Genomic DNA, 25,006 nt, shown 5'->3' with positions numbered 1-25,006 from the left:
GTTTTGCATTGAATTCTGCTGTGCTTGATTATACTGCTTGCTGGAGTGCTGCAGAAGTACCAGCTAATTACAAGATCGTGCCTGGACATGCTCCCCCCCCCCCCCCCCCCCCCCCCCCCCCCCCCCCCCCCCCCCCCCCCCCCCCCCCCATATGTTTATGAAACTGGAGCAGAGAAATCCACTCCACTCATTTTATTTTTACGAAGGTTATATTTTATAAGACTCTTCACAATTAATGATTTTCTGATATGGCTTGGTTACCAACTGTAGTAAATACTGTTCAATGATCTAAATGGTCTACTGTACAAAACATACACTACTAAAAACAATTAAAGGATTCTTTCTGTAAAACGCAATCTTACTTTGCCCCAATAAAAATGGGGCCTGCAGCTGGTTCCATCTGCAGTCTGCAGCCGGACAGTATGCAAAGTTCAAGCAGTGCCTATATGTATGTATCATGTTTTGTGTAATTGATAGATATAGATTAATTCAGTAGCCTCTTGTATTTAGCTGAATATATTCACAAACTTCATTCTGCCTCCTTTTGCATTGGAGGTCGATTCGGTAACTTCCACCATTCTGTTAGACCCTAAACTGGGGCTGAGTCGCAATTGAAATCAGTGTCAAGTTAATCCCCGTAGCAGATGGAAACGTGCCTCAGGGCTCCAGTTCTGTTCACCACAGCACCTAAGGGACATTGTGGCCCTAGAGAGAGCCCAGCAAAGAGCAACCAGACTAATCCCAGGACTGAAAGGAAGGAACTACGAAGATAGGCTGAAAGACCTGAATCCGTTTACCCTGTATGATAGAGGTCTTTAAAATCTTAAAAGGAGATGACATATTTAACCCTAACCAATATTTGAAGTCTAATACAGAAACCAGAGGACACAGCTGGAAATGACCTGGAGATAGACTTGGGACAGATGGAAAGAGACACTGAGAGTAACAAGTGTAATGAATGGGTTGCCTGGTTGTTGTTGCGGTGGCAGAATCCCTTGGATCCTTTAAGACCCAACTTGTCAGTTTTGAGATCAATCCGTTACTAGGAGCCAGACAGGCTTATATTAGTCAAATAGCCTCCTCCTGGTTTGCCTATGTTCTTTATAAAGCAGAATGGGTATCGGGAGATTATTTGCCAATAAAACATTACAGTATATGCTGGGAAACAGGGTCCTAATTATGCACTCCTACATAAATACTATTTCGCAGCCTTCTCCTTTGTCAGTATGGCATGTGGTCGCCATGGACACTAATATAGGCTTTGCACTGATTATGCATACTGGAAATGAGTGCCTGTCTACTTGGGCTTAATTTTCACGCACAATATAATTTGATTGTTTGGAGCAGTTTAACAAATCTTTGTACTGGCTTGGCTGGCCTGGCTTTTGTAAACTGACATGGGTTCTTGGTTCCTGTTCCAGGGCAGATCACTTGGTTTGGCTATGAAACCCTTCGCAGTTTCTGGGACTACATGCGAGTGGCCTGCAGCAAAGTGCCACACAACTGCATCAGCAGCATTGAGAGCATGGAGAATGTGGGCTCCTCCAGGGCAAAGGTGAGGAGAAACTGCTGAGCTTTCCACTGATATAATCAGCTGGATCACACTAGCATGAAAACCTGCCATACCATGGTGTTTTATACTAATTACATGGTGTTGTTTAATTGTAACCATTGGAGAGTTAAGTTGAATGCTGCCATGAAACCAAACCAGCTACTTCTGTATCAATTCCAAGTCGATAGATATAGTACAGTAAAAAATGGGATGTTTGGAGAAAAAAGGGAAAGCCTTCAATGAAGAAACGCTGGTACCTACAGTTATAAATAGGGGTGGTTTGATCATGATATGAAGGAGATTTGGAAGTTCAGGGAGTCGAGACATTTATGCGATTTTAAGATGGAATGAATGCAGCCATGTATCTAAATATTCTACAAAGTACAACGATAGCATCTACTCGTAGTCTAATTGGCAGAAAGTTTATATTACAACACGACAATGACCCAAAGCATACAGCTAAGTTGACTCTGGAATACTTGAGGAAACTGGACTAATCTGAAAAAAGCTGCAGCCAAGCATTGGGTATCTGGTCTGTCTGAGCTGAAGGCAATATGCAAGACAGAACTGGCCCAGATTTCACCAACAATAAGTAACGTACTGGTTAAGAATTATCCTTTAAAGCGTGAAAACCTTAATAAAAGCAAACCGAGGATACACGAAATACTAATGCAGGGGTTCCAATACTTTTGTCATGAAAAACTTATTTAATTTAAAATAACTGTTTGTTTTTTGATTATTTGTTAAATTACTAGAAATTGTGTATTTTGCTTTGTTTTATTAAAAAGTGATTAAAGTTTACCAAATCCTTTTCCTTTAATCTGTTATGCAATAAACTTCAACAATCATGGCTTCTTACTTCAAAATGGTCTGACATATAAATGTGTTGGTTTCATTTGCTGATTAATGTAGGTTTTATACTACAATAATGTGTAGATTTTGGCTATGAAATGAATGACCTGTTTGTAGGCTTCTGTTAACTGTGGGACTTCTCTAGATTGATAGTCATGTACTTATTATATTGTACATCCATGTTAAGTCAGCACATGAGTGCTGCTTGTGAACCAAGAGTCTTGCTGCCCATGAGGACTGGGAATAAGATCTTGGTGTTATGACAAGTGCAGCAGACTGGAGCAGAGTGTGGAAATATGATTTAATACCTTTTATTTGTGAAAGGTGGTAGCACTGCATAATTCTCTTCTGCAGAAATGAACCACAAAATGAACTGCAAGCCATCATGCAGACTCTAACCAACTAATTTAGTTCAATTGAGGGTTCAAGTGGTCAAGTCATTGAAATAACTGGACACTGTCCAAAAGGTGGGTCTTTGGAAAATTGAGAAAGTTAGTTATTAGAAAATCAGATATCGTAAATAGAAGATTTTGAGAACATAAATAGTTTTAAATCAAACCCAATGAAGCAAAGATAAGACAAATCACATAGAAAGTAAAAGTGCTTTTAATAGAATAGGATGTCTTGTTAGTAGGATGGATATGCTGTCTTGTTAGTTTGCAAATAAAGAGAAAGGGCATTGTTTGGTGTTGTGTAACACATTTTAATAGGGTTCTTTTTCAATTAAAAGCTAACAGCTAAAGAATGAAATAAATAAATATCCACACACCACAGCAGAATTGGTTCGATTTTAGGTACAATAATGGTTACCTACAGTATTATTGTACTTGGGATACCTGCTGGTAACCTGCCTTTCTTTGTGTTTCAGGGTCGAGCGTGGATCAGGGTTACACTGATGGAAAAACGCCTTTCAGAATACATTTCAGCAGCCCTAAGAGATTTCAAGATAACCAGGTTTCAACTTTAATTCTAATGAGCAGCGAGTCTCATGCATTCTGGTTACTGATACAGAAGCACAATTAACCCTTGCTGTGGCTCAGGTTTCCACCATTGAGCTACTGGCCCCTAAAGAAAACAAATCCAGGCCTGCAGGTGTTTGCTTGAGCTCACTGGGCCCCTGGTCAGTAGTACCCCGCTGCGCTGTAGCTCAGTGTGCAGATATGATGCAATCTGTGGAGACCCTACCTTCAAAACACAGACTCATTTACAGTTAATGCAGAACCCGTATCCCTGCCTTTTTTGTGCACAATGATGTGAAAATGTCAACAGTTAGTGTATATCTCAACCAGTACAAATGGGTGCAAAGTATGGATGCTTTTTTGTTGGATTAGATTAAATGTAAAATTCAAAAGACAAGTCAGTTTTTCTGTAGTAAAAATGTTTGTTTTTCTAAAAAATAGACCGCTTTATGTATTTTTTATAACTACTGTACACAGTATACCCTGATAAAATATGCAATGTCTGAGTTTACCTGTATCTCTTACAGCGTCTTTAAGCTTCAGTGGCCTGCAGACTTACTCAGTTGTACACTAAAGTAGAATTATTGTGCAAATCAAATCAATACCTAACGGGCTGTCACAAGCAGGAACTAAACGTGGCTTCTCTTCCCACAGGAGGTTTTATGAAGATGGAGCAGTTATGCTGGGAGAGGAAGCGAACCTGCTCGCCGACATGCTGATTGGACTCAATGCCATCGATTTTAGGTACTCCTTCAAATACATCTGTTTGCTTCCAGCCTGCACTTCATATCTGATCTCTGTGGTAAAGCAAGACACAGGCTGTACGATTTTCCCTTTCATGGCTAAGGAGGATAACCATGCACTGTGAGTTAACCGTCTGAGGTTGTTATAATCCTGAAGCCAGTCTGCTTTTCAGAAAGGTCTATCTCTATAAGACAGCTGCAGGGCTCTGCTAAGTAGGATCTCTCTGTTCATGTATTTTTACAAGGAAACACCCAGTGGCTGCAGACTCTCAATACCAAGGGAAGTAAAACTCATCCTCTGTGTTCTTTCGCTTCCACGCACGTTGTGAGAAGTATTTTAATCTCTGTCTAATTTCAGCTTTTATATACACCTGTTTTTCTGTCTTCAGAATAGCTTCCTTTGTTTTGTATGCATTCGCAGAGGCATAACCTTAATTATGGATAAGTGTTTTAATATTTAACAGGAGTAAAAATCAAGACGTGACTGCAGGTGTGCTTATAGAGCTTGTCTTACAAGTGGGGTCAAAATCTGTAACAACAGTGCGCCACACGGTACTGTCTGCTATATATGCCCATTGAACAGCAAGTCCAAATTAGGCAGATAAAATGAACTAAATGATATCGGTGACAGGGACTGTGTGGGTTGAAGTGGAATGAGAAAGCAGCACACACAGATACACATTTTATAATCCTTCACTTCCTTCAGTGTTTGCCGTGTTGACCTTTCATTTCCTGAACGACTGACTGCCTGCCTAGACAGAACGCAGTATGAATGGGGATAATGAATCTACTCTCACCCCTGGAGAGAGACTGTGAGCAGCCAGTATCCTGTGATGGGAGTTTCAAATAAACTCAGTTTCAGATCTTGGTCAAAGATTGGATTTGTCGTGGGTGGTGAATAATCAATAAGGTTTTTATTTTGCCTCCAGTAACTGACTTTGCAAGACTGGATTAAAAGGTTCAGTGGCATTATGATGCAGTGAGAAAGTATTGTATGTTGAGGTGTAGCTCAGATTTTTGTTTTCTTTGGCAGTGCTGGTTTACACAACACAAGCTTTTCTGATATCTTGGCGAAGGTGCTAAATGTTAATTCTGTAGGATTAGGGATTCTTTTTATTAGGGAATTACCTTTGATTGTACAGTAACGGGTAGCTGGCAGTGAGTGTCCCATTCTATAACGGACCACATCATTTACTAAAGCACCAATGTAATTAGAAATGATTTTGTTTTATGGCAGTTTGCAGTTTCATCTGTAAACTTGAAATGCAGTTTTTATGAAATTCAATATTATAATCCTAGCAGGTTATGATTTAAATGAGTCACTTTTTAGTCACACTTTTTTTTTTTTTTTTTTTTTTTTTTTTACATAAAGCCTCAGATATATTTAGTTTCAAATAGGTTCTTTCTTTCTTTCTTTTAGTTTTTGTCTGAAGGGTGAAGGCCTTGATGGTAACTGCCCTGCTGTTATAGACTATACACCCTATCTGAAGTTCATGCAAAGGTATGTACAGTTTTTTTGTAATCTGTTTCCGTCTCAGAGGTGAATTTGCCAGTGCTGGTGACCCCTGTTTAGATCGTTTGCCTATTTCAAACAAGTTTGAATAAACGTGTAAAGAGCTTTTTTGTTTTAAAAAAATATTTATTAAAAAAATAAAAATAATAATAATGTAATGCTATATAAGGCAGAATTCTGTGAAAACAGGAAATGCAAAATAGAACAGGATTGGATATTAAATTAACGAAGAAACCAGAACTTTGAGTCATTTGGTAGACTTTATTATATACACATTTAATATTATATGGTAACAGTATGAAAACAAATTACAGTAGGAGTTTAATTTTTTAAACAAGGAATGGCATGTTATACCTTAAATGTGAAAATCTGGACATACTGCATTAAAACTTTTTTTTTTTTTTTTTTTTTTTTTTTTTTTTAAACTGTATCCCTTCTGTCTGGAGGTTTCATGTCCACGGTTGAAAACCCTGTGCATTAAACCACTGTCCAAAACTATCCTATTATTATATGTTTAGGAATTGTGGCATGAAGTGTTTGAATGTTCTCTATGGCCAGTTCATGATGCCAGATCCAAATGGGAAACGTATTTACAGCTGTGTCCTTTGCAGCTCTGACAGCATCAGCAGTGATGAGGAGGAGCTGAGGACTCTGGGTAGCAGCGGGAGCGAGAGCAGCACCCCTGAGAACATCATGGATGAGGGCAGCTGGTACAACAAGTGTAAGAGAGTAGAACAGAAATACAGACTGGCCTCAGAGCAGAAGGTAAGAGGGCAATAGCTACATTTAGATGTCCACCCTGTGCAGAAAAATTAATTAGTCAAGGGTTTTATTGTAATTCTTGATATTAGGATGTTCTTTTTTTTTTTTAATCTGAAAGCAAAATATCTTGCTTTATTTAATACAAGATTTTATTTTTCTTTACTTACTGTAATACTATATATGCTGGCTTCAGTGACCCTGATTAGCACTACTCTTGGACTACCTAATGCTACTTTAGGTAGCATAGTTCAAGATTACAGCTAATTGGTGTCTGTGAAACAAACTCTCTTGTGATGAAGAAAGCACATATTTTGGAGCTAAACAAAATAGTGCCTGTGGTCAGAAAATGATTAAATGGTAATTAAATTGGAAGAATCATACCTACTTGATTGAAAGCCTAGGTTCTGGAGGTCAAACAAGGTGTCATGTACAGCCTCGGGTGTTTACATTTTAAAGCCTTCTCGTCATAAGCACTAAAAGGTTTAAGGAGAGTATTTCTCAATATTCAGCCTTTGCAGCTCAATGCATGCCAATCCAATTTCTTATGACTGTTTTTTTACCAAAGCAGAATGTGTTACAGAAATGGTTAGTTGTTAAGCACTTCCTAGACGTGGTGTGTCTCAATGCCACCCACACAAGTTCCTGCAAACGTTGCCCAGTCTAACCGCCTACTGCAACCCCAGATATAGGCACCCTTCTGTTGACCGACACAGAAGAACGAGACCTAGCAGTTGGAGGCAGCAGAGAAGTAAAGTTTTCATACCTTTGTCCATTGATGACGTGACCAGAATGAGGCACATCATTCTGTCAACTCAAAAGAAAATAGTAATCTTGTATATCAAAATGACATATTCGATCGTTACAACACTGAACCATTCGGAATGATTACAAACAAAACAAACATTTTAGATGTGAAATTGTTCTAAATCGTTATTAAATTAATAAAATGTCGTATGTATCCCACACAGTTTAAATGAAGAGGATGAAAAGGGGATGAGTGAATAAATCTGCTATTATCTGAAACACCTACAGTAGATGACTGTGACGGAAAGATGAGTTCTGGTGATGAATCTTCCTCCCGACCTGTGAGGGCGCTAAAGAACGGGAGGAGAAGTATCTGGAAGGGCTGGCCTGACAGTTCGTTTCCAGGTCAGGGAAGTGGGTCAGCCTGGAAAGAAGCGCGACTCTGTTGTAAGACCATATTGATTTGAAAGGTAAACGAGAGGCAGCTGCAAGTAATAAGGCAGCTGCAACCATTTACCTAGATATCATGCGGGATTACATATAGGGGCCAGGGTAACGCTGATCTTTTCCTTCGTTTGGGTAAACGCATGGAGAGAGAAGGACCGAGAGAGGAGCTCTCATTATTAAAAGAAAAGACGGGTTACGTGTTTTGTGTTTGTCTGAGTAATAATTGTCCGTGTTTTGCACCACCAGACAGTTGAAGCACAAATCCGGAGCTGTCGCAGAGGGTCAGCACGATCCAGATCACCACTGCACCACCGTCACGAAATACCTGTGTTTGCACTGACCACCAGCACAATTGCACTCACCCAGGACTGGTGACCGTGTGTTTGTTTTGTTCGGGACTGTGCCCTATTATTGCTATCCCCGCGCTTTACACATTGTTGTGTATAGCCGGGGATTTATTATTTAACGGTCACCAGACCTGGATTATAAATAAAAGCACCTTTTTCACTGGAAACTGTTGTCTGCCTGTCACTCCTGCATCGCATCACCGCTACACCTGTTCCCCTCCACTAGCCACTTTGCCACACGTAGTGTCAGAGTGGGATGGACCGTGACGCATTGGCGGAGCTGCTGCAGGCACTAGAGATCAGACGGGATGCAGAGGAGAGACGGAGGGAGGAGCGCTATACGGCGCTCATTGAACGGGTAGGGCTGATCGTTGCCGCAGGAGCGACCCCTACCGGAACATCATTGATGTCGGCCCCGAAGGCACGGGCCATGAAAATGACGGCGGAGGATGATCCGGAGGCATTTTTGGTGGCGTTCGAGCGGCTGGCAACCGCGGCGGGATGGCCTCGGGAGTTCTGGGCAAGCCAGCTAGGACCTTGCCTGGTCGGGGAAGCGCAGGCAGCTTACCAAGCCCTGAGCGACCAGTACGCCACTGACTATGACCTAGTCAAGCAGGCTATCCTCCGTCGTCTCAACATCACCGCGGAGACCCACCGGACGCGGTTCCGCGAATACCGGAGAGCCCCGGAGACACGCCCCAGGGTGGTGGCACAGCGGTTGTGCGACCACATGGTCCATTGGCTGACCCCAGAGAAGAAGACCGCTCAACAAATGGGGGAAGCCATTGTGGTGGAACAATTCTGCCATGTGGTCGGCGCCGAAACCCAGGCGTGGGTACGGCGCCACAACCCTGACACCCTGGAGGAGGCGGTCAAATTGGCCGAAGATTTTTGAGGACTCCTTGACGTCAGCCCGGGTCGGGATCCTGTCAACCCCTGCCCTGCTCAGGAACCAACCTCTCCCTCCCTCTCCTCCAACACCACCACCATCACCCTCGGTCCCGGCACCCAGACCTCCCAGACCGCCGACCCCGTTGGGCCCCCTTGCCTCCCCCCCATGGAGACCGAGGATGGCCCCCAGCTGGGGTAGAGGTGTTGCCCCTGCCCCGTTGCCCTACCAGCAGCGGGACAGATATTTAACCTATGCCCCCTCTGTCCCCCCACTCTGTTTTAGGTGTAACCAGCCAGGACATAGGGCCAGGTCATGCCCCGCTGCTATGGAGTGTGACGTGGCTGCATGCAACTGGACACCTGGAACGGGTAAGCAGGGGGAAAACGGTTGGGAGGGGCCCTGTCTGATTGACGTGGTTTTAGGGAATGTGAAAACCCACGCGTTAGTGGACACAGGGTGTGAGCAAACCTTGATCAGGACAGCTCTCTTGGGCGGTGTGTCGTGGCGGCCACAAGGTCAGGTGGCCATCTCCTGTATCCATGGAGACACGGCGGCATACCCCACCCTAAAAGTATATTTATCGGTAGGACCGATAAAACGTCACCTTGTAGTCGGGGTGGCGGAAAGGTTGCCGCACCCAGTTATTCTGGGCCGAGACTGGCCAAAATTCAAAGAATTGGTGCAAATAATGGCAGTCTCAGCCACACACGTAAACGTGGCAGAAAAAGGGAAAAAGGAACGGATTGGTGATGTGTTTCTTTTTCATACTGAAATGTTTTCCCCTCTGTTCCGTCCTAGAAAAACAAATAAGGAGAGACGGACCGCGAAATGGGAGGGAGCGTCTTTGAGACAAGGCTGGGGTCTGGTGGGAGAGTGCTGTAATGGTAACAAACGCCAGTCGAAGGGAGTGGGAACGCAGTGTGACCGAGAGAGCGAGGTTACTGGGCCGACTAGGGCAGAGGTTATTCCAGCCCCTCTCAATATACCGGACCCGTGGTACTCAAGCGCGGACCTAGTGTGGGGCCAAAAGAACGACCCGTCACTGGTGCACGCTTGGGGGCAGGTCCGGTCCATTGAAGGTAAGGATGTTGATGGCGCTGGGCCGCTAGTATATCCACATTTCAGTATAAAGGGGCAATTACTATATAGGGTAAACCTAGCCGCGGGCACAGGACAGCCTGTAACACAATTATTGGTTCCCCCGTCTTGTCGGACCGAGGTCATGAGGCTGGCGCATGATATCCCTTTTGCGGGGCACCTCGGAGCCGAGAAGACGAGGGAACGGATATTGGCTCGATTCTATTGGCTCGGTCTTCATACTGATGTGTCGAGATATGTAGCCACATGCCCATACTGCCAGCGAGTAGCGCCGGGTCGAGTGCGCCCTGCCCCTTTGGTCCCACTGCCGATTATTTCCACTCCGTTCGAGCGCACTGCAATGGACATAATGGGCCCTTTGCTACCTTCTGACTCTGGGTATACGCATATATTAGTAGTGGTGGATTATGCAACGCGATACCCAGAGGCAGTTCCATTGAGGTCCACTAGTGCAGCTGCAATAGCCACCGAGTTAGCGCAGATTATGGCTAGAGTAGGGATCCCCAAGGAGATTTTGACTGATCACGGAACCAATTTTTTGTCCAATACGTTACAGCAGGTGTACAAAATATTAAAAATACGTCCCATCAGGACGTCCGTTTATCATCCACAATCGGACGGTTTGGTTGAACGTTTTAATCAGACCTTAAAGTCGATGCTGAGGCGATTTGTAACACAGGAGCAGAAACATTGGGCATCGCTTCTTCCCTACCTCCTTTTTGCGGTGAGAGAAGTGCCGCAGAGTTCAACGGGGTTCTCCCCCTTTGAGCTCCTGTACGGCCGGCAGCCTCGCGGCATTCTCGACCTGCTGAGGGAGGGGTGGGAGGAGCACAAAGGCTCGTCTAAAAATGTAGTGAAGTATGTGCTCCTACTAAGAGATCGCCTGGATTTGGTCGGTCGTTTGGCCCAAGACAACCTCAGATCGGCTCAGCACCGACAACAGCAGCATTACAACAAAAATGCACGGATTCGAACCTTTCGACCAGGGGACAAGGTAATGCTGCTCATCTGAATCAAAACTGTGTGCTAAATGGCAGGGGCCGTATGAGGTGATTCGGGCTATAGGGAAAGTAAATTATGAAATTAGACAGCCCGATCGCCGAAATGAACGTGAAATTTATCATGTCAATTTGTTAAAGCCCTGGCAGGCAAGGGAGGTCTTATTTATAGCCCCAGGCAATATGGAGGATGATTTAGGTCCCTGTCCAGAGACCCCGAGCACAAGAGCGATTTCTATGGGGGAACAATTGGTTCCGGATCAGCAAAGAGAGCTGCGTAAGCTTATTGAGGAGTTCAGCGATGTTTTTTCTGACGTGCCCGGCAGGACAAACTTAGTTGAATATGACATTATCTCTCCACCAGGTGTCACAGTGCGAGAGAGACCGTACCGGATCCCAGAAAGTCGACGAAGTGGCGTTCGCAAAGAGGTATGGGATATGCTCGAGCTTGGGGTGATTGAACCTTCCAGGAGCGAGTGGTGCAGTCCGATCGTCATAGTGGCTAAGAAAGACGGCACCAACCGCTTCTGCGTGGATTTCAGAAAGGTGAACGCTATTGCTAAGTTCGATGCATATCCCATGCCTCGGGTCGACGAACTTTTAGACAGACTGGGAAAAGCGAGGTTTATTTCCACTCTGGACCTGACGAAGGGATACTGGCAAATCCCTTTAACCCGAACACAGCTCCAGAGAGAAAACCGCATTTTCAACACCAGAAGGGCTGTTCCACTTTAAAACCATGCCATTTGGGCTACATGGTGCGCCCGCTGCCTTTCAGAGACTGATGGACCAGGTTTTACGCCCACATCATGAATATGCAGCAGCGTATATTGATGACGTGGTGATATACAGCTCCACCTGGCGAGAGCATTTGGCTAGGGTTACAGCCGTTCTTCAGTCTCTAAGGGCAGCCCGGCTGACAGCTAACTTGAGGAAATGTGCGTTTGCCAAAACAGAGACTCAATATTTGGGATTTTTAATGGGGAATGGAAGGGTGAGACCTGTAGTCACCAAAATCCAGGCTTTGGTTGATGCAGCGATCCCCAAAACCAAGACTCAGGTGAGGTCACTACTGGGCTTAGCCGGTTATTACCGCCGCTTCATCCCCGAGTACGCCACAGTGGTTAACCCGTTAGTCGACCTCACCAAAAAGAGTGCTCCAAATTTAATTAAATGGTCAGCTGAGTGTCAGGGAGCGTTTGATACTATTAAGCGTACACTTTGCCAGGCCCCCACTCTTATCACACCGGATTTCACCAAGAGATTCATCCTCCACACCGACGCATCGGATGTAGGTTTGGGTGCAGTCTTGTCCCAAAAAGTAGCTGGAGTAGAACACCCGATATTGTACCTGAGTAAAAAAATGTTACCTCGGGAACGCAACTACTCCGTAGTCGAAAAAGAGTGTTTAGCCATTAAATGGGCTACTCACTCTTTACGATACTACCTGCTGGGACACTCATTTGATCTGGTCACAGACCACGCCCCACTCAAGTGGTTAAGCACAATGAAGGACAGCAATGCCCGGATAACTCGGTGGTATCTGGCATTGCAGCCCTTCATGTACCACATGGTACACCGTGCGGGGAAAGACCACCAAAATGCGGATTATTTTTCCCGGGAGGGGGGAGTAATGGGGAAGGTAGATTTAGCCGAGTGTTCCTTCGGCTCCACTCTGAGCGGTGGGATATGTGACGGAAAGATGAGTTCTGGTGATGAATCTTCCTCCTGACCTGTGAGGGCGCTAAAGAACGGGAGGAGAAGTATCTGGAAGGGCTGGCCTGACAGTTTGTTTCCGGGTCAGGGAAGTGGGTCAGCCTGGAAAGAAGCGCGACTTTGTTGTAAGACCGTATTGATTTGAAAGGTAAACGAGAGGCAGCTGCAAGTAATAAGGCAGCTGCAACCATTTACCTAGATATCATGCGGGATTACATATAGGGGCCAGGGTAACGCTGATCTTTTCCTTCGTTTGGGTAAACGCGTGGAGAGAGAAGGACCGAGAGAGGAGCTCTCATTATTAAAAGAAAAGACGGGTTACGTGTTTTGTGTTTGTCTGTGTAGTAATTGTCCGTGTTTTGCACCACCAGACAGTTGAAGCACAAATCCAGAGCTGTCGCCGAGGGTCAGCACGATCCGAATCACTACTGAACCACCGTCACGAAATACCTGTGCTTGCCACCACCAGCACAATTGCACTCACCCAGGACTGGTGACCGTGTGTTTGTTTTGTTCGGGACTGTGCCCTATTATTGCTATCCCCGCGCTTTACACATTGTTGTGTATAGCCGGGGATTTATTATTTAACGGTCACCAGACCTGTATTATAAATAAAAGCACCTTTTTCACTGGAAACTGTTGTCTGCCTGTCACTCCTGCATCGCATCACCGCTACACCTGTTCCCCTCCACTAGCCACTTTGCCACAATGACAGATTCTCGTTGTCGGTTTTTTCAGGGTTACCTGGAAGAGCTGGTACGTCTCCGAGAAGCCCAACTGTCTGAGTCTGTCTCTCAAAACAAAGCCCTTCTCCAGAGGCTGGAGGATACAGATGTGAATCACAAACTAGAAAAAGAACAACTTGAATACATTGTTCTGGAGCTGCAGGACCAGCTGTAAGTAAACGTAGAATTTGATTCTCCATCTAGCACTGCATAATAATGACATCTGCTGGAGAGGCAGAGTTGTAATGAACGCGAATATCATGGTTGTAACCAGGGGTGAAATTCTACCTGTACTCACTACTTTTAATGCTGGTACTGCTCCTGGGACGGACTTTATCTGCTTTTCATCCTATGCGAATGCATTGCATCCACTATTTTACACAGTCCATGAGCATCACATGTCTCGTCACAGAAACTAAGCAATCATTAAAATATTCTTGAAATTAACCAATGCCAATGAATGATTTATTTACCTTAGTTCTTGGCAACAAGATCATTTAGATCAAAGTTATTTGGCAGCTTTGGTGCCAATCATTATTTAACTAATCGGTCAGTCTCATCTGCCTGTGGATTTATATGATTGGTAAATAATTTGCTGATCATATTAACTTAGTTGAGGTCCAGTTTTATCCAAACCTGTATGCTGCACAGGAAGTGAATCTCAGTGCGGTGGCAGGTTACATGGGATTCACTCAATTCGAAGGGAGATATGATGCACTGATGCACCTGGAGAAGTGAGCTTGACCAAACTAAGAGACTTCTCATAGTTACCAAAAGATGAAAAGAAAATGAAAGGGTTCAAGGATAAGTTACAAAGTGAGGATAGTATTAAAAGGAACTAACAAAGGCTTTTAAAAACATTAGCAAGGTTCTGCATCTATACACGGTGTACAAAAGACAAATCAGTTATGTTAGAATTCCTGTTTTCATGTACAATGTTATTTTCTTAGGACTGTGTTAAAGAACCATGACCTAAGATCACGACAGGAGCTAACAGCCCACCTAACCAATCAGTGGCCTTCGCCTGGTGCGCTGGATACCAATGCTGTTGCCTTGGATACAGTGCTCAACAGGAAGCACGCTTTACAGTGGGAGGAGTATGTGTTTCACTCAGCTTTTGTTCTTTGTGTGATAAATTAGTATAGAAATATATCGGGTGCATTTGGTCGATGGGAGGTACGACACTGGGACAATGGATAACTACTGCATGAATTATTTCTTTTGAGTACTGTTAATATATTCATGGTGCACTCATACAGAAAAATGTCAGACTTACGAAACATATATTATGGAAGAGTTACATTACTTAGTTTGTGAGCAGCACTGTATGCCCTTTGTTTTGATGGCCAAATGCTAATTTGCTTTGTATTTTTATGGCAGAAAGAGTTTCCACAGTCTGGAGCAGCTGTCTGCAGATATCAGCCTGTCTCGGAACTCTTTGGATCCTGCTCACTTACAGGGCTCGGATGGCAAATTGAAAGGTTCAAACACACAAAGTGAAGGTATATATATATATACACACATACACACACACACACACAGCTCTGTAAAAAATTGAGACCACTGCAAAATTATCAGTTTCTCTGGTTTTACTATTTATAGGTATGTGTTTGGGTAAAATGAACATTTTTGTTTTATTCTATAAACTACTGACAACATTTCTCCCAAATTCTAAATAAAAATGTTGTCATTTAGAGCATTTATTTGCAGAAAATGTAAGTTCATATAAGTTCATATTCATTTTTGAACAACACAATACTAATGTTTTAACTTAGGAAGAGTTCAGAAATCAATATTTGGAGGAATAACCCTGATTTTCAAGCACAGCTTTCATGTGTCTTGGCATGCTCTCCACCAGTCTTTCATGGCTTGTGACCATCCATCTTCCTCTTGATCGCATTCCAGAGGTTTTCAGTGGGGTTCAGGTCTGGAAATTGGGCTGGCCATGACAGGGTCTTGATCTGGTGGTCCTCCATCCACACCTTGATTGACCTGTCTGTGTGGCATGGAGCATTGTCCTGCTGGAAAAACCAATCCTCAGAGTTGGGGAACATTGTCAGAGCAGAAGTTTTCTTCCAGGACAACCTTGTACTTGGCTTGATTCATGCCAAAGCTGCCCGATTCCAGCCTTGCTGAAGCACCCCCAGATCATCACCGATCCTCCACCACATTTCACAGTGGGTGCGAGACACTGTGGCTTGTAGGCCTCTCCAGGTCTCCATCTAACCATTAGATGACCAGGTGTTGGGCTAAGCTGAAAATTGGACTCAATTGGGGGTGCTTCAGCAAGGCTGGAATCGGACAGATTTGTCTTTGTGAAGGGCGCATGAATCAAGCCAAGTACAAGGTTGTCCTGGAAGAAAACTTGCTTCCTTCTGCTCTGACAATGTTCAGTAGTTTATAGAATAAAAAAAATGTTCATTTGACCCAAACACATACCTATAAATAGTAAAACCAGAGAAACTGATACTTTTGCAGTGGTCTCTTAATTTTTTCCAGAGCTGTATATATTGTAAGGTCGCAGGGGAGGGTCGGATTTTCCCTACTTAAAAAAAAAACACGTGCAAATGCATGTTTAGGTTAATTTTAATTCTGTTTGATTGTATTATGGTTTAATTTAATTGTATTATTAATTGTTTTATTAATTATCCCCTGCACCTGGAGGTAATTGTAAATTAGAACCAGGTGCAGGGTATTTAAGAGGTGCAGCCAGTTTATTCGGGGCTGCTGTGTGGAGAGCCCGCTGGAAAGGTACTGTGTGGTTTTGTTCGTGTGTTTTTTTTTTTGGGGGGGGTAATAGGTAAACAGCTTAGCTGTCCTGTTTATTAGTGAAGTTCCTGAACAGTTTAGTTAGCACTCCAAAAACTGAATTAGATTTTGTTTTGATTTTGTTTATTTGGTTGTTGATTTCTGTAACTAATAAAACAGCATGGAAATGCTATTAAAACATTTCAAAAATGGGTCAATTTTAAAGGGGCTACGAACCCAAGCCGCAAGGTTCATTTACACTCTCTCTCTCTCTCTCTCTATATATATATATATATATATATATATATATATATATATATATGTGTGTGTGTGTGTGTGTGTGTGTGTGTGTGTGTGTATATATATATATATATATATATATATATATATATATATATATATATATATATATATATATATATATATATATATATATATATAATTTGTTTTTAATGCTGGTTAGCTTTCCTCTCCCTGTGCTCTAAGAAAGTGGTATACATTCTAAAAGCTTAGGAAAGCAATAATGTATAATGAAAGTATGATAAAGCATGTGTAACTATCGCCAGTCAATGCAATGTATAGTCAGATGTTTACCCAGGTAAACTGCTAAATAATTGTGTGAATTCATCAGTGTAGGCTTTAATAGGATTCTGTTACCAGTGGAAAAAGAGAAAAGGTATAATGGCCCTTCACTGTTTCTTTGTTAGGTAGTTGACGCCTTGTTGGTCTGTTCACAAGAGCTTGAGACAGGACTGTCCCTGAACACATATCCAAATAAAATACAAAAATAATCCCTAAAAAGTTTCCCCATAGTAAAAGCATAGTAAAGTGTTTGATAATAAAGCATATTGCAAAGAATGAGCATTGTAAAGCACATGAAAACTATGATAAATGCATAATAACCCCATGCGAAAAGTATGGGAAAACTGCAAACTTACCATGCAAATTTACAGTAGTTATAAGTTAAAGGAACTTTATCCAAAAAAGCAATCAAAAAAACAAGCGCCATTAAAAATACTCCACTGCACCAGAGCTGTACCAGCTATAATGTAAATATTTCTGTTGATGCCATAATATAACTCTCAAAAACAGATTTGAATTTGAATGGTCTGTGTCTGGTTTCCCAAACCCTGATTCACACTAATCCTCGACTATATATACAGCAGGTAAAACCCCCAGTTTGAGGAGGATGCATTTGTTAGACCTCCTATTTTGTTACTTGAATTCCAAAGGCATCAGTATGAATGTATACATTATTTGTTCTTAACGGTTTTTCTAGCAGTAAATGTTTTAGTGTGATGTTGGAAGCACTGTTAAGAACAAGTGTAACTTTATTTTGTTTACTAAAAATGTAAAGAATAAACATTGCTTTCATGAATGTGAAAAAAAACATATAGGTTACTTCTGACTTGGTAATTGTTACCGCAATGTTAAATGTCATGTTTTGTTGTATGAGCTAATCTACGTCTGTGAAACCACTTACATACTGAGTAATTTGAACTTGAACTATGGCAGTGGTATTGAGACATTTTAAATGGAAATACATGAGTTGTATTTTATTACCTGAGCAAATGTTGCTGGATTATTAAGGGAGAAATTGAAAATAATGTGTTGCTTTCTTTTTTAGAAAGAGTTGGTTTAATCTGCATGTATAGTATTTTGAAGTAACAATTACAATAAACCCTGGTACCTTCTTTTCCCTAGGCAAGGAAGATACCCCTTCATTGCTGGGTTTATGTGGCTCTCTGACAACCGTTGCTAGCTACAAGTCTCTAGCCAGCCTCAAGTCAAGCGAATGTCTCGCGAGCCCCACCACAGAGATGGCCAGCCCGGGCCTCACACCCTCATGAGAACACCTGCTTCCTGAAGGAGCTTCAGACCGTATACACTATGGCAACATTTTACTTTGTCAAAAACAAACAGGCAAATTAAAAGCTTGGGAGAGACTTTGCATACTGTTTTAAACCTAGTGGTCTTTGGAGCCAAGACTAGTGTCATTTTTGCTGCTTTTATTGAATGTGACCAGTCTTGGCTATACGGCTACTAAACTGCTGCTGTGGGATGAACATTCTTCACAGAGCAATACAAAAGTGCAGTCAATAAATATATATACAAATGTGCAGTCAATGAAAATATATATATAAATTGAAATGCTGTCCCCAGGATGGAAGCTCTCCTTCACTATTGTGCATTGACTAAAGCACCCTTAGACCCATGATGGTAGTCTTTGATGTCCATCGTCTTATTCCCGTCAGGTTTCACTTGCTCTGCTTTGAATACTCTCAGTAGCAGAGGGACTTTTTAGCTGCCTTGAACTTTACTTGAATGTATTTTTTATTTTTACTATATCACTTTTAATTTAAAGATAAGTTGTGTATAATTCAGATTCTAGACAGAATTCAGGCTTATGTTGTGCCATATGTATACTTTTGTAATGATTATGGTACTATCACAGTTTGTATTTTAAAGGCCTCAGTCAAGCGATGAGTCAGATTCTGTCCTTTACCTGGTTAATTCTATCGCATCAGTAAACCTCTCGTTTGTGCCTTTCGTCAGTGGTAACATGCAACCCCTGACACCAAGGCACATATTTAGTTAATAAGACAACATTGCATATACTGTACACTTAGTGTTACAGTTTTAAGTGGCATGTTTGTAAAGCATGCAAAAAAGAAGAAAGGGGTAAAACTCTGTATTGGCGTATTCTGTTGTCTGTACTATTTTAGAGGTTAAATACTTTTTAGATTTTTCAAAGGTCAGGTCAACCTCTGGCATTGGTTGGCCCACCCTTAATGTTGAACATTTGAGCTGAAAAACCAACCCAAACATTTGGGAGTTTACTTTAATTTTTATATTTTAATCCTGAAAACCAACATTTTTATATCTGCTAAAGCTGCTAGATAAACATACTGCTACCTATTCTGTCGTTTTATATAGCGACCAGGGGTTAAAATATATTTTATGATCACCTCACACACTGGTGCAAGGATTTATTCACTGCTGCTATCTCAAATTTCCCCTGCAGTGCATCTTGTTCTTATTAATAACATTAACACAATAATTGTCAGTTGTTTTTTTTTTTTTAAGCCTTTAGCCCCCTCACAATCTGTATTTATATTTTAATTATTTTGAAGTCAGTTTTGTACTTTATGTAAATTCAGTGTTTGTGGTGTTCTTTTACAATAGCTTTATGATTGCAGTGGAGTTTCTTGCTTCGTTCAGCTGTCCTATGTGCTACCCAGTGTACACATTCCACTTACCCTGTTTGCAATTGTATCGAGTGGTTTCAGTGTTCCAGTATTAACTTCATCTCTCATTTTGTCTTGCTGGCTGCAAGCTAAATCTAGTGTTTTTGTCCCAGCTGGGTTCCGAGTGGTAGTGGAGAGTTAGTCATCATTTACAGAGAGCTGCTCCTTGCCATTTCACTATTTATGTTTATTATAAATTGTTTTTTTCTACCATGCTTGCAGCTCCAATGTCTTCTAATAGAAGGTGCCATTGTACTGTAGATGGGGTTTCTTCTTTTGTCTTGACCCACATTACTGTATAGATTGTGTTTTGGGAATCCCTTCAGATCTCAAGAATGCAATACCAAACATGATGTGCGTTTTGTCTTGTTAACACGATTGTTGACTTCCTGTATGTTTGTTTGAAATAAATTGCATGCACAATAAAACCTTTTTTGTATCTGCAAACTTAAGATTCTAAACTTTGTTTTAACCCCTATATCCCCTAATATTATAACATGCATTCCAGGGACAAACCAGACCTGTTGAAAGTGGGGCTCCCTAAAGATATTGCACTTGCTTAAAAGGAAAAAGTTGTATCTTCAGTAGACAAAAAACACCACGTATAAGATCATAATGTTGAAATAAAATCTGACGCAAAGTTTCACCAAACTGTTCCCAGGATAGTCTTGGATAGCTCAGTAAATTAGGTGTCAGCTTGTTTCGAGCAACACCTCTCATTCAAAGGTTAATGGCATTTGGGCATATGAAATGGTGCCTCCACCTCTATAAATGAAGACCTTTAGGGTCTACAAATGGCTCTATGTTGCATATCTAAAATGTCTAACCCTTTGTAAATATCTGACCAAGGCCAGTATGTTTGTTTAGTTTTGTTATGCACAAATTGACATAACATAATTTTGTGGATTATGAATTGCCATAGGAGATTGGCCTATGTCTCATTAATAATAATCTGGATTTTAAATGTAAAATTCAAAACACAAAAATTGTGCGTTTCCTTAATACTGGTTTTTATTCACAGCCAAAAATCCATTATACTGGTACATGAAATTTATAATGAAACACAGTATGGCTTTTAAAAACAATAAAAACACCCACTTTTAATATGCTCAAGATTTGGCACAACGTACAAGTTTCAGAAAACATCAGTACCTATAATAATCAATCATTTATTCCTAAATGTTAAAATAGGTGAAAAAATGAATAATGCTGGCATTGCAATTGGATTCTCTTCATCTATACTGATCCATGTTTAAAAAAGCTAGATCAAACCCTGCAGGAGAGTGCCTAGCAATTCTCTGTAAAAGAGTATGTAGAACGCCAGGGAGAGCCCTGTCTTCATGATTTAAATCACAGATGTATTGAGAGGCTTTTGCTTTCCCTCTCTGGGGTGGTCACTGTTTACTCCTCTTCTGAGCAACTATAGATGCAGTAAGGCTGCACATTCCCATAGAACTGGGCAAAAAGTGACAAGGATCATACTTGTTCAAGTTTTGAATTGCATACAGATGTTATAATAAAGAGTAAGTAGCTTCAACTTGTCACTACTTCTTGTTTGATGTTTGCAATCATCTTGTGCGCTGTTTTTTTGTTTGTTTTTTTAAAAGATTATTTCTGTATAATTTAACCTGCGTTGGATCTACACATCCGACCCCACAACTTCCAAGTGAAAAAAATATTCCAGAAATTTGTAGAAAATGAATTAAAAATAAAAACTGAAGTAGCTTGGTTAGATAAGTGTCCACCCCCCTTGTAATAGCAATGCTAAATTAGCTCAGGTGTAACCAATCTCCTTTAAAATCACACACCAAGTTAAGTGGCCTCCACCTGTGTTAAATTGTAGTGATTCACATGATTTCAGGATACATTCAGCAGTTCCTGTAGGTTCCCTCTGCTGGGTAGTGCATTTCAAAGCAAATACTCAACCATGAGCACCAAGGCGCTTTCAAAAGAACTCCGGGACAAAGTTGTTGAAAGGCACAGATCAGGGGATGGGTATAAAAAAATATCAAAGGCTTTGAATATCCCTTGGAGCACGGTCAAGACGATTATTAAGAAGTGGAAGGTGTATGGCACCGCCAAGGCCCTCCCTAGATCAGGCCATCCCTCCAAATTGGATGACAGAGCAAGAAGGAGACTGATCAGAGAGGCTACCAAGAGACCAGTGGCAACTTTGCAAGAGCTACAGGCTTTTATGGCCAAGACTGGTCAAAGTGTGCATGTGACAACAATATCCCAAGCACTCCACAAATCTGGCCTGTATTAGGGTGGCAAGAAGGAAGCAATTACTCAAGAAAGCCCACCTTGAATCCTGTTTGAATCAAGGTGGGCTTTCTTGAGTAATAGAGATACTGTAGCCATGTGGCAAAAAGTTTTGTGGTCTGACTAAACTAAAATAGAACTTTTTGGCCTAAATGCAAAGCGTTATTTTTGGCATAAATTCACTTTTCTTGGTATGAGCAGCAGAAGGATACCAATTCTGTAAAATGAGTTCTCTTAAGGCTGTTACTTTGTGAATCCCAGCAAACATATTTTGCCTCACTGAAACAAAAGACTAGGGTGGACTTTCTCAATGTTCAAAAGAACACATTGCAGCAGTGAAAAAGCTGTTATGAAAAAAAACCAAAAACTTCTGTTGGTATTTTGTTGAAATGTAAGACAAGTTAAAAATACCCAGCAGGCTTGTTTGGCTTGTAGTTTAGTTTTGTTTAGTATATATATATATATATATATATATATATATATATATATATATGTATATGTGTGTGTGTGTGTGTGTGTGTGTGTGTGTGTGAAAATCCCAGGAAAAACTAGTAACACTTAGCTACCATTATTTAATATTAATGCGTGGAATAAATTAACGATAATATCTTGTCATATTTCTAGCTGCTAGACACAGATATATTTATAGGAAAATTGTGAGCGCTGATGGGCTGAATAGCCATAACATGTCTTATCCTCTTGTGGCTTTGGATTTTTTTTATTTTGTATTATTCTTTTTTTTTGTCACAGAAAAAGCTAGGGAAAAAGGTTGGGTTGTGGATCGCATTTAGATTTTGCTTGGGAGTAACACTGTCAAAGTAAACTGATTTTAAAACATTCTTCTGTCTTTGTAATATATTTTATTGCTTATTCAGTAAACGCTAATTTGGTTTACATTACTACCATTTATCTGCAGATTTCACACATCCGTGGACCCGTCCCCTCAAGCACGTGAATAAACGGAGTTCCACTGTGTGTGTGTGTGTGTAATATATATATATATATACACGCACACACACACACATATATATATATATATATATATATATATATATATATATATATATATATATATATATATATATATATATATTGTGGCAGTGGGGGACCTTTTCACTGTCTTCTTGTATAAATAGGACAACAGACTGTATTGGACTGTAAAACAGGGATGGTGCCTGTATATTTATTTATGAACAAAACTAAATAAACAAAACAAAAGCCTAACTCCACCAAGGCGTGCTAACTAAACTTGTATCAGTTTTAACTATTAAACCGGACAGCTACGCTGTTTACCACCAACCAAAATTACATGTACCTGTACTTTAGTATTAAATATCTTTTCTTTTATATTTGTTGGGCCTGTCCCCAAAGGCTTCCTTAAGGCCATAACAGTCTCGCAGATCCCAGACCAAACATTTAGACCTGCTTTTATACACCTGCCTGCTTGATCACAAGCAGGTACGTCTTATTATGGGCTCAATAGCCAATAAGCCCACCCAAGGTATTCTGGGGAATGTAGTCCTGTATCAATCCCTCGGCTACATTTTGTTTCTCTCCTCCCTCTACTCTGCCACTATATATATATAATGTTTTTTATTGGGCTGTACACAAAAGTTTGAAATTGTTAAAGTCTATTTCAGGACGTTTTGGACAAAAGCCCTTCTTCAGCTGTGTAAAAAGAAAAGTAAACACAGTATATATGCGTCAAATATGTGGAATTAATGAACGCTTATCTTTAAATAAGAAACACAATTGAGATTGCAGTAAGGTGTGTATATATAAATGTATAACAATAAAATAATGCTGTTGAAAATATCAGTTCAACTATACTATTAGCCAGTTGTCTTCAAATCAGACTACTACTACTGGTACCATGAAAAAAATACTGTACAATTACTACTAATATATGGTAACAATAAAACTGTTGGATATAGAGGGATGTTCAATAACCCTGATCTATAGATTTATAGTTGCTGGAGATCAGGGTGATAACCAAATAAGCCCTGTTTTGTAAAGGGACAGCCCATCTCTATGTCCAATAGGAATGCATGGGCGGGGTCATGTACTTATTTCCAGTTTTTTGGTTCGTTTCCAAGTCGTGTCTGGTGTGGATTGACATTTGACGACGACTTCGCTCTGTCCAGTGTGGATGCAGCGTAAGAGCACTTAAAACTTATAGTAAATATTTGCTTAAATGAGTTAAGTCCAGTAAGAACACGTAGTAAGTACGATAAATGGATGGGAATGATTTCAGATAAGAGCAATTACAAAAAACATGAGTACAGATACCTATAAGAGTAAAATCAAACACAAGATACAATAAGTAGTTATAGCTAGGAGCAGTAGTTGAATGCGGTGATAACTTACTGTGAAGTGGGGGTCAAGAAGAGCTACTTCCTTGTAGTGACCCCCGAGCAATGTCTCTGACGGCAAAAAGCTCTTCAAATCGACCTTACTACGCAATGCTTAAGGAAAGCAATGTTGTGCTTGGTTAGTACTTGGATGGGAAACCACCTGGGAATACTGAGTGCTGTAGGCTGCATGTTAAGCTCATATAAAAATATATACTGTGAAGTGAAGTTGTGCTCTGAGGTTTTTTGAAGTTCCTTATCGGTGTTATAAATACTGGATTATGGATTCAATAATTACATTTTTGTAATGCATATAGTTAATAACATTATTTAAGTTTATTAACGAAAATGCACCGAACGCCCTGCCTTGCTATTTACAGTATTTCCTCCAGACAAGCAGTGGGCGTGATCTTCTCCTGCTCGTGTTAACTAGCATCTGATTTGCTGGTCCCATCCTACCAGCGAATCAGTTTTGAAAATGCTTTGTACGCACCTCTGTGTCTTCGAAAAAAGCACGCCGCCTTGAATCCAGAGATCGACGACAGGCTTGTATTCCTGGCAAACAGCCTGTAAATAAATTGTGCACATTGAAGAAAAATGACTGTATATAGTTTGCGCGGCTTTGAAGTTTCAGAATGAACTGTTATATAATCAATATTCAATAACGTTAAATAAAACGATCAGTGATGTTAAACGCACTTTTGGAGTAACAATTAGCTTGACCCATAGCGGGTATGCATGTTGTGGTAAGTAAATCAATGTATTATTTTTATTATGATGATGATGATGATGATGATGATGTTTTAGCAGGGATTCACACATTGTGCTTCAGAGATAGTGAAGGTTAGGTGGTATTAAGATGCAATGCGTGATGCGGCAGCTGTTTGAATAATAAAAAATAATAAAAAAAAGATTTGGCATGTAATTTGGAGTGTAATCTTATATAGATTACATTTAAAAGTACTGTAATCTGTTTGCAATGAATATTTTAGTAACACCCCTGTAGTATGTTAAACTTGCTTTAGGCTTGTTCTGAATGTTGAGTTTTT

The 25,006-nt window shown here is 41.0% G+C and overlaps 1 protein-coding gene across 1 annotated transcript in view; it reads left to right on the top strand.

Moving 5' to 3' along the window:
- LOC121314997 (RUN domain-containing protein 3B-like) overlaps positions 1-19,973 on the top strand; it is a 39,727-nt gene extending 19,754 nt beyond the window's left edge. The window contains exons 3-11 of the mRNA XM_041248824.1: positions 1,422-1,555; positions 3,273-3,358; positions 4,018-4,107; positions 5,527-5,607; positions 6,231-6,384; positions 13,362-13,519; positions 14,299-14,445; positions 14,729-14,850; positions 17,801-19,973. Coding sequence (XP_041104758.1) covers positions 1,422-1,555; positions 3,273-3,358; positions 4,018-4,107; positions 5,527-5,607; positions 6,231-6,384; positions 13,362-13,519; positions 14,299-14,445; positions 14,729-14,850; positions 17,801-17,946 — 1,118 coding nt within the window. The 3' untranslated portion in view covers positions 17,947-19,973. The remainder of the gene's footprint in view (positions 1-1,421; positions 1,556-3,272; positions 3,359-4,017; positions 4,108-5,526; positions 5,608-6,230; positions 6,385-13,361; positions 13,520-14,298; positions 14,446-14,728; positions 14,851-17,800) is intronic.
- The last annotated feature ends 5,033 nt before the right edge of the window (positions 19,974-25,006 follow it).

This window comes from Polyodon spathula, chromosome 4 (assembly GCF_017654505.1).
Source record: "Polyodon spathula isolate WHYD16114869_AA chromosome 4, ASM1765450v1, whole genome shotgun sequence".
NCBI lineage: Eukaryota > Metazoa > Chordata > Actinopteri > Acipenseriformes > Polyodontidae > Polyodon > Polyodon spathula.
This window is presented reverse-complemented; position numbering and strand designations above follow the sequence as displayed.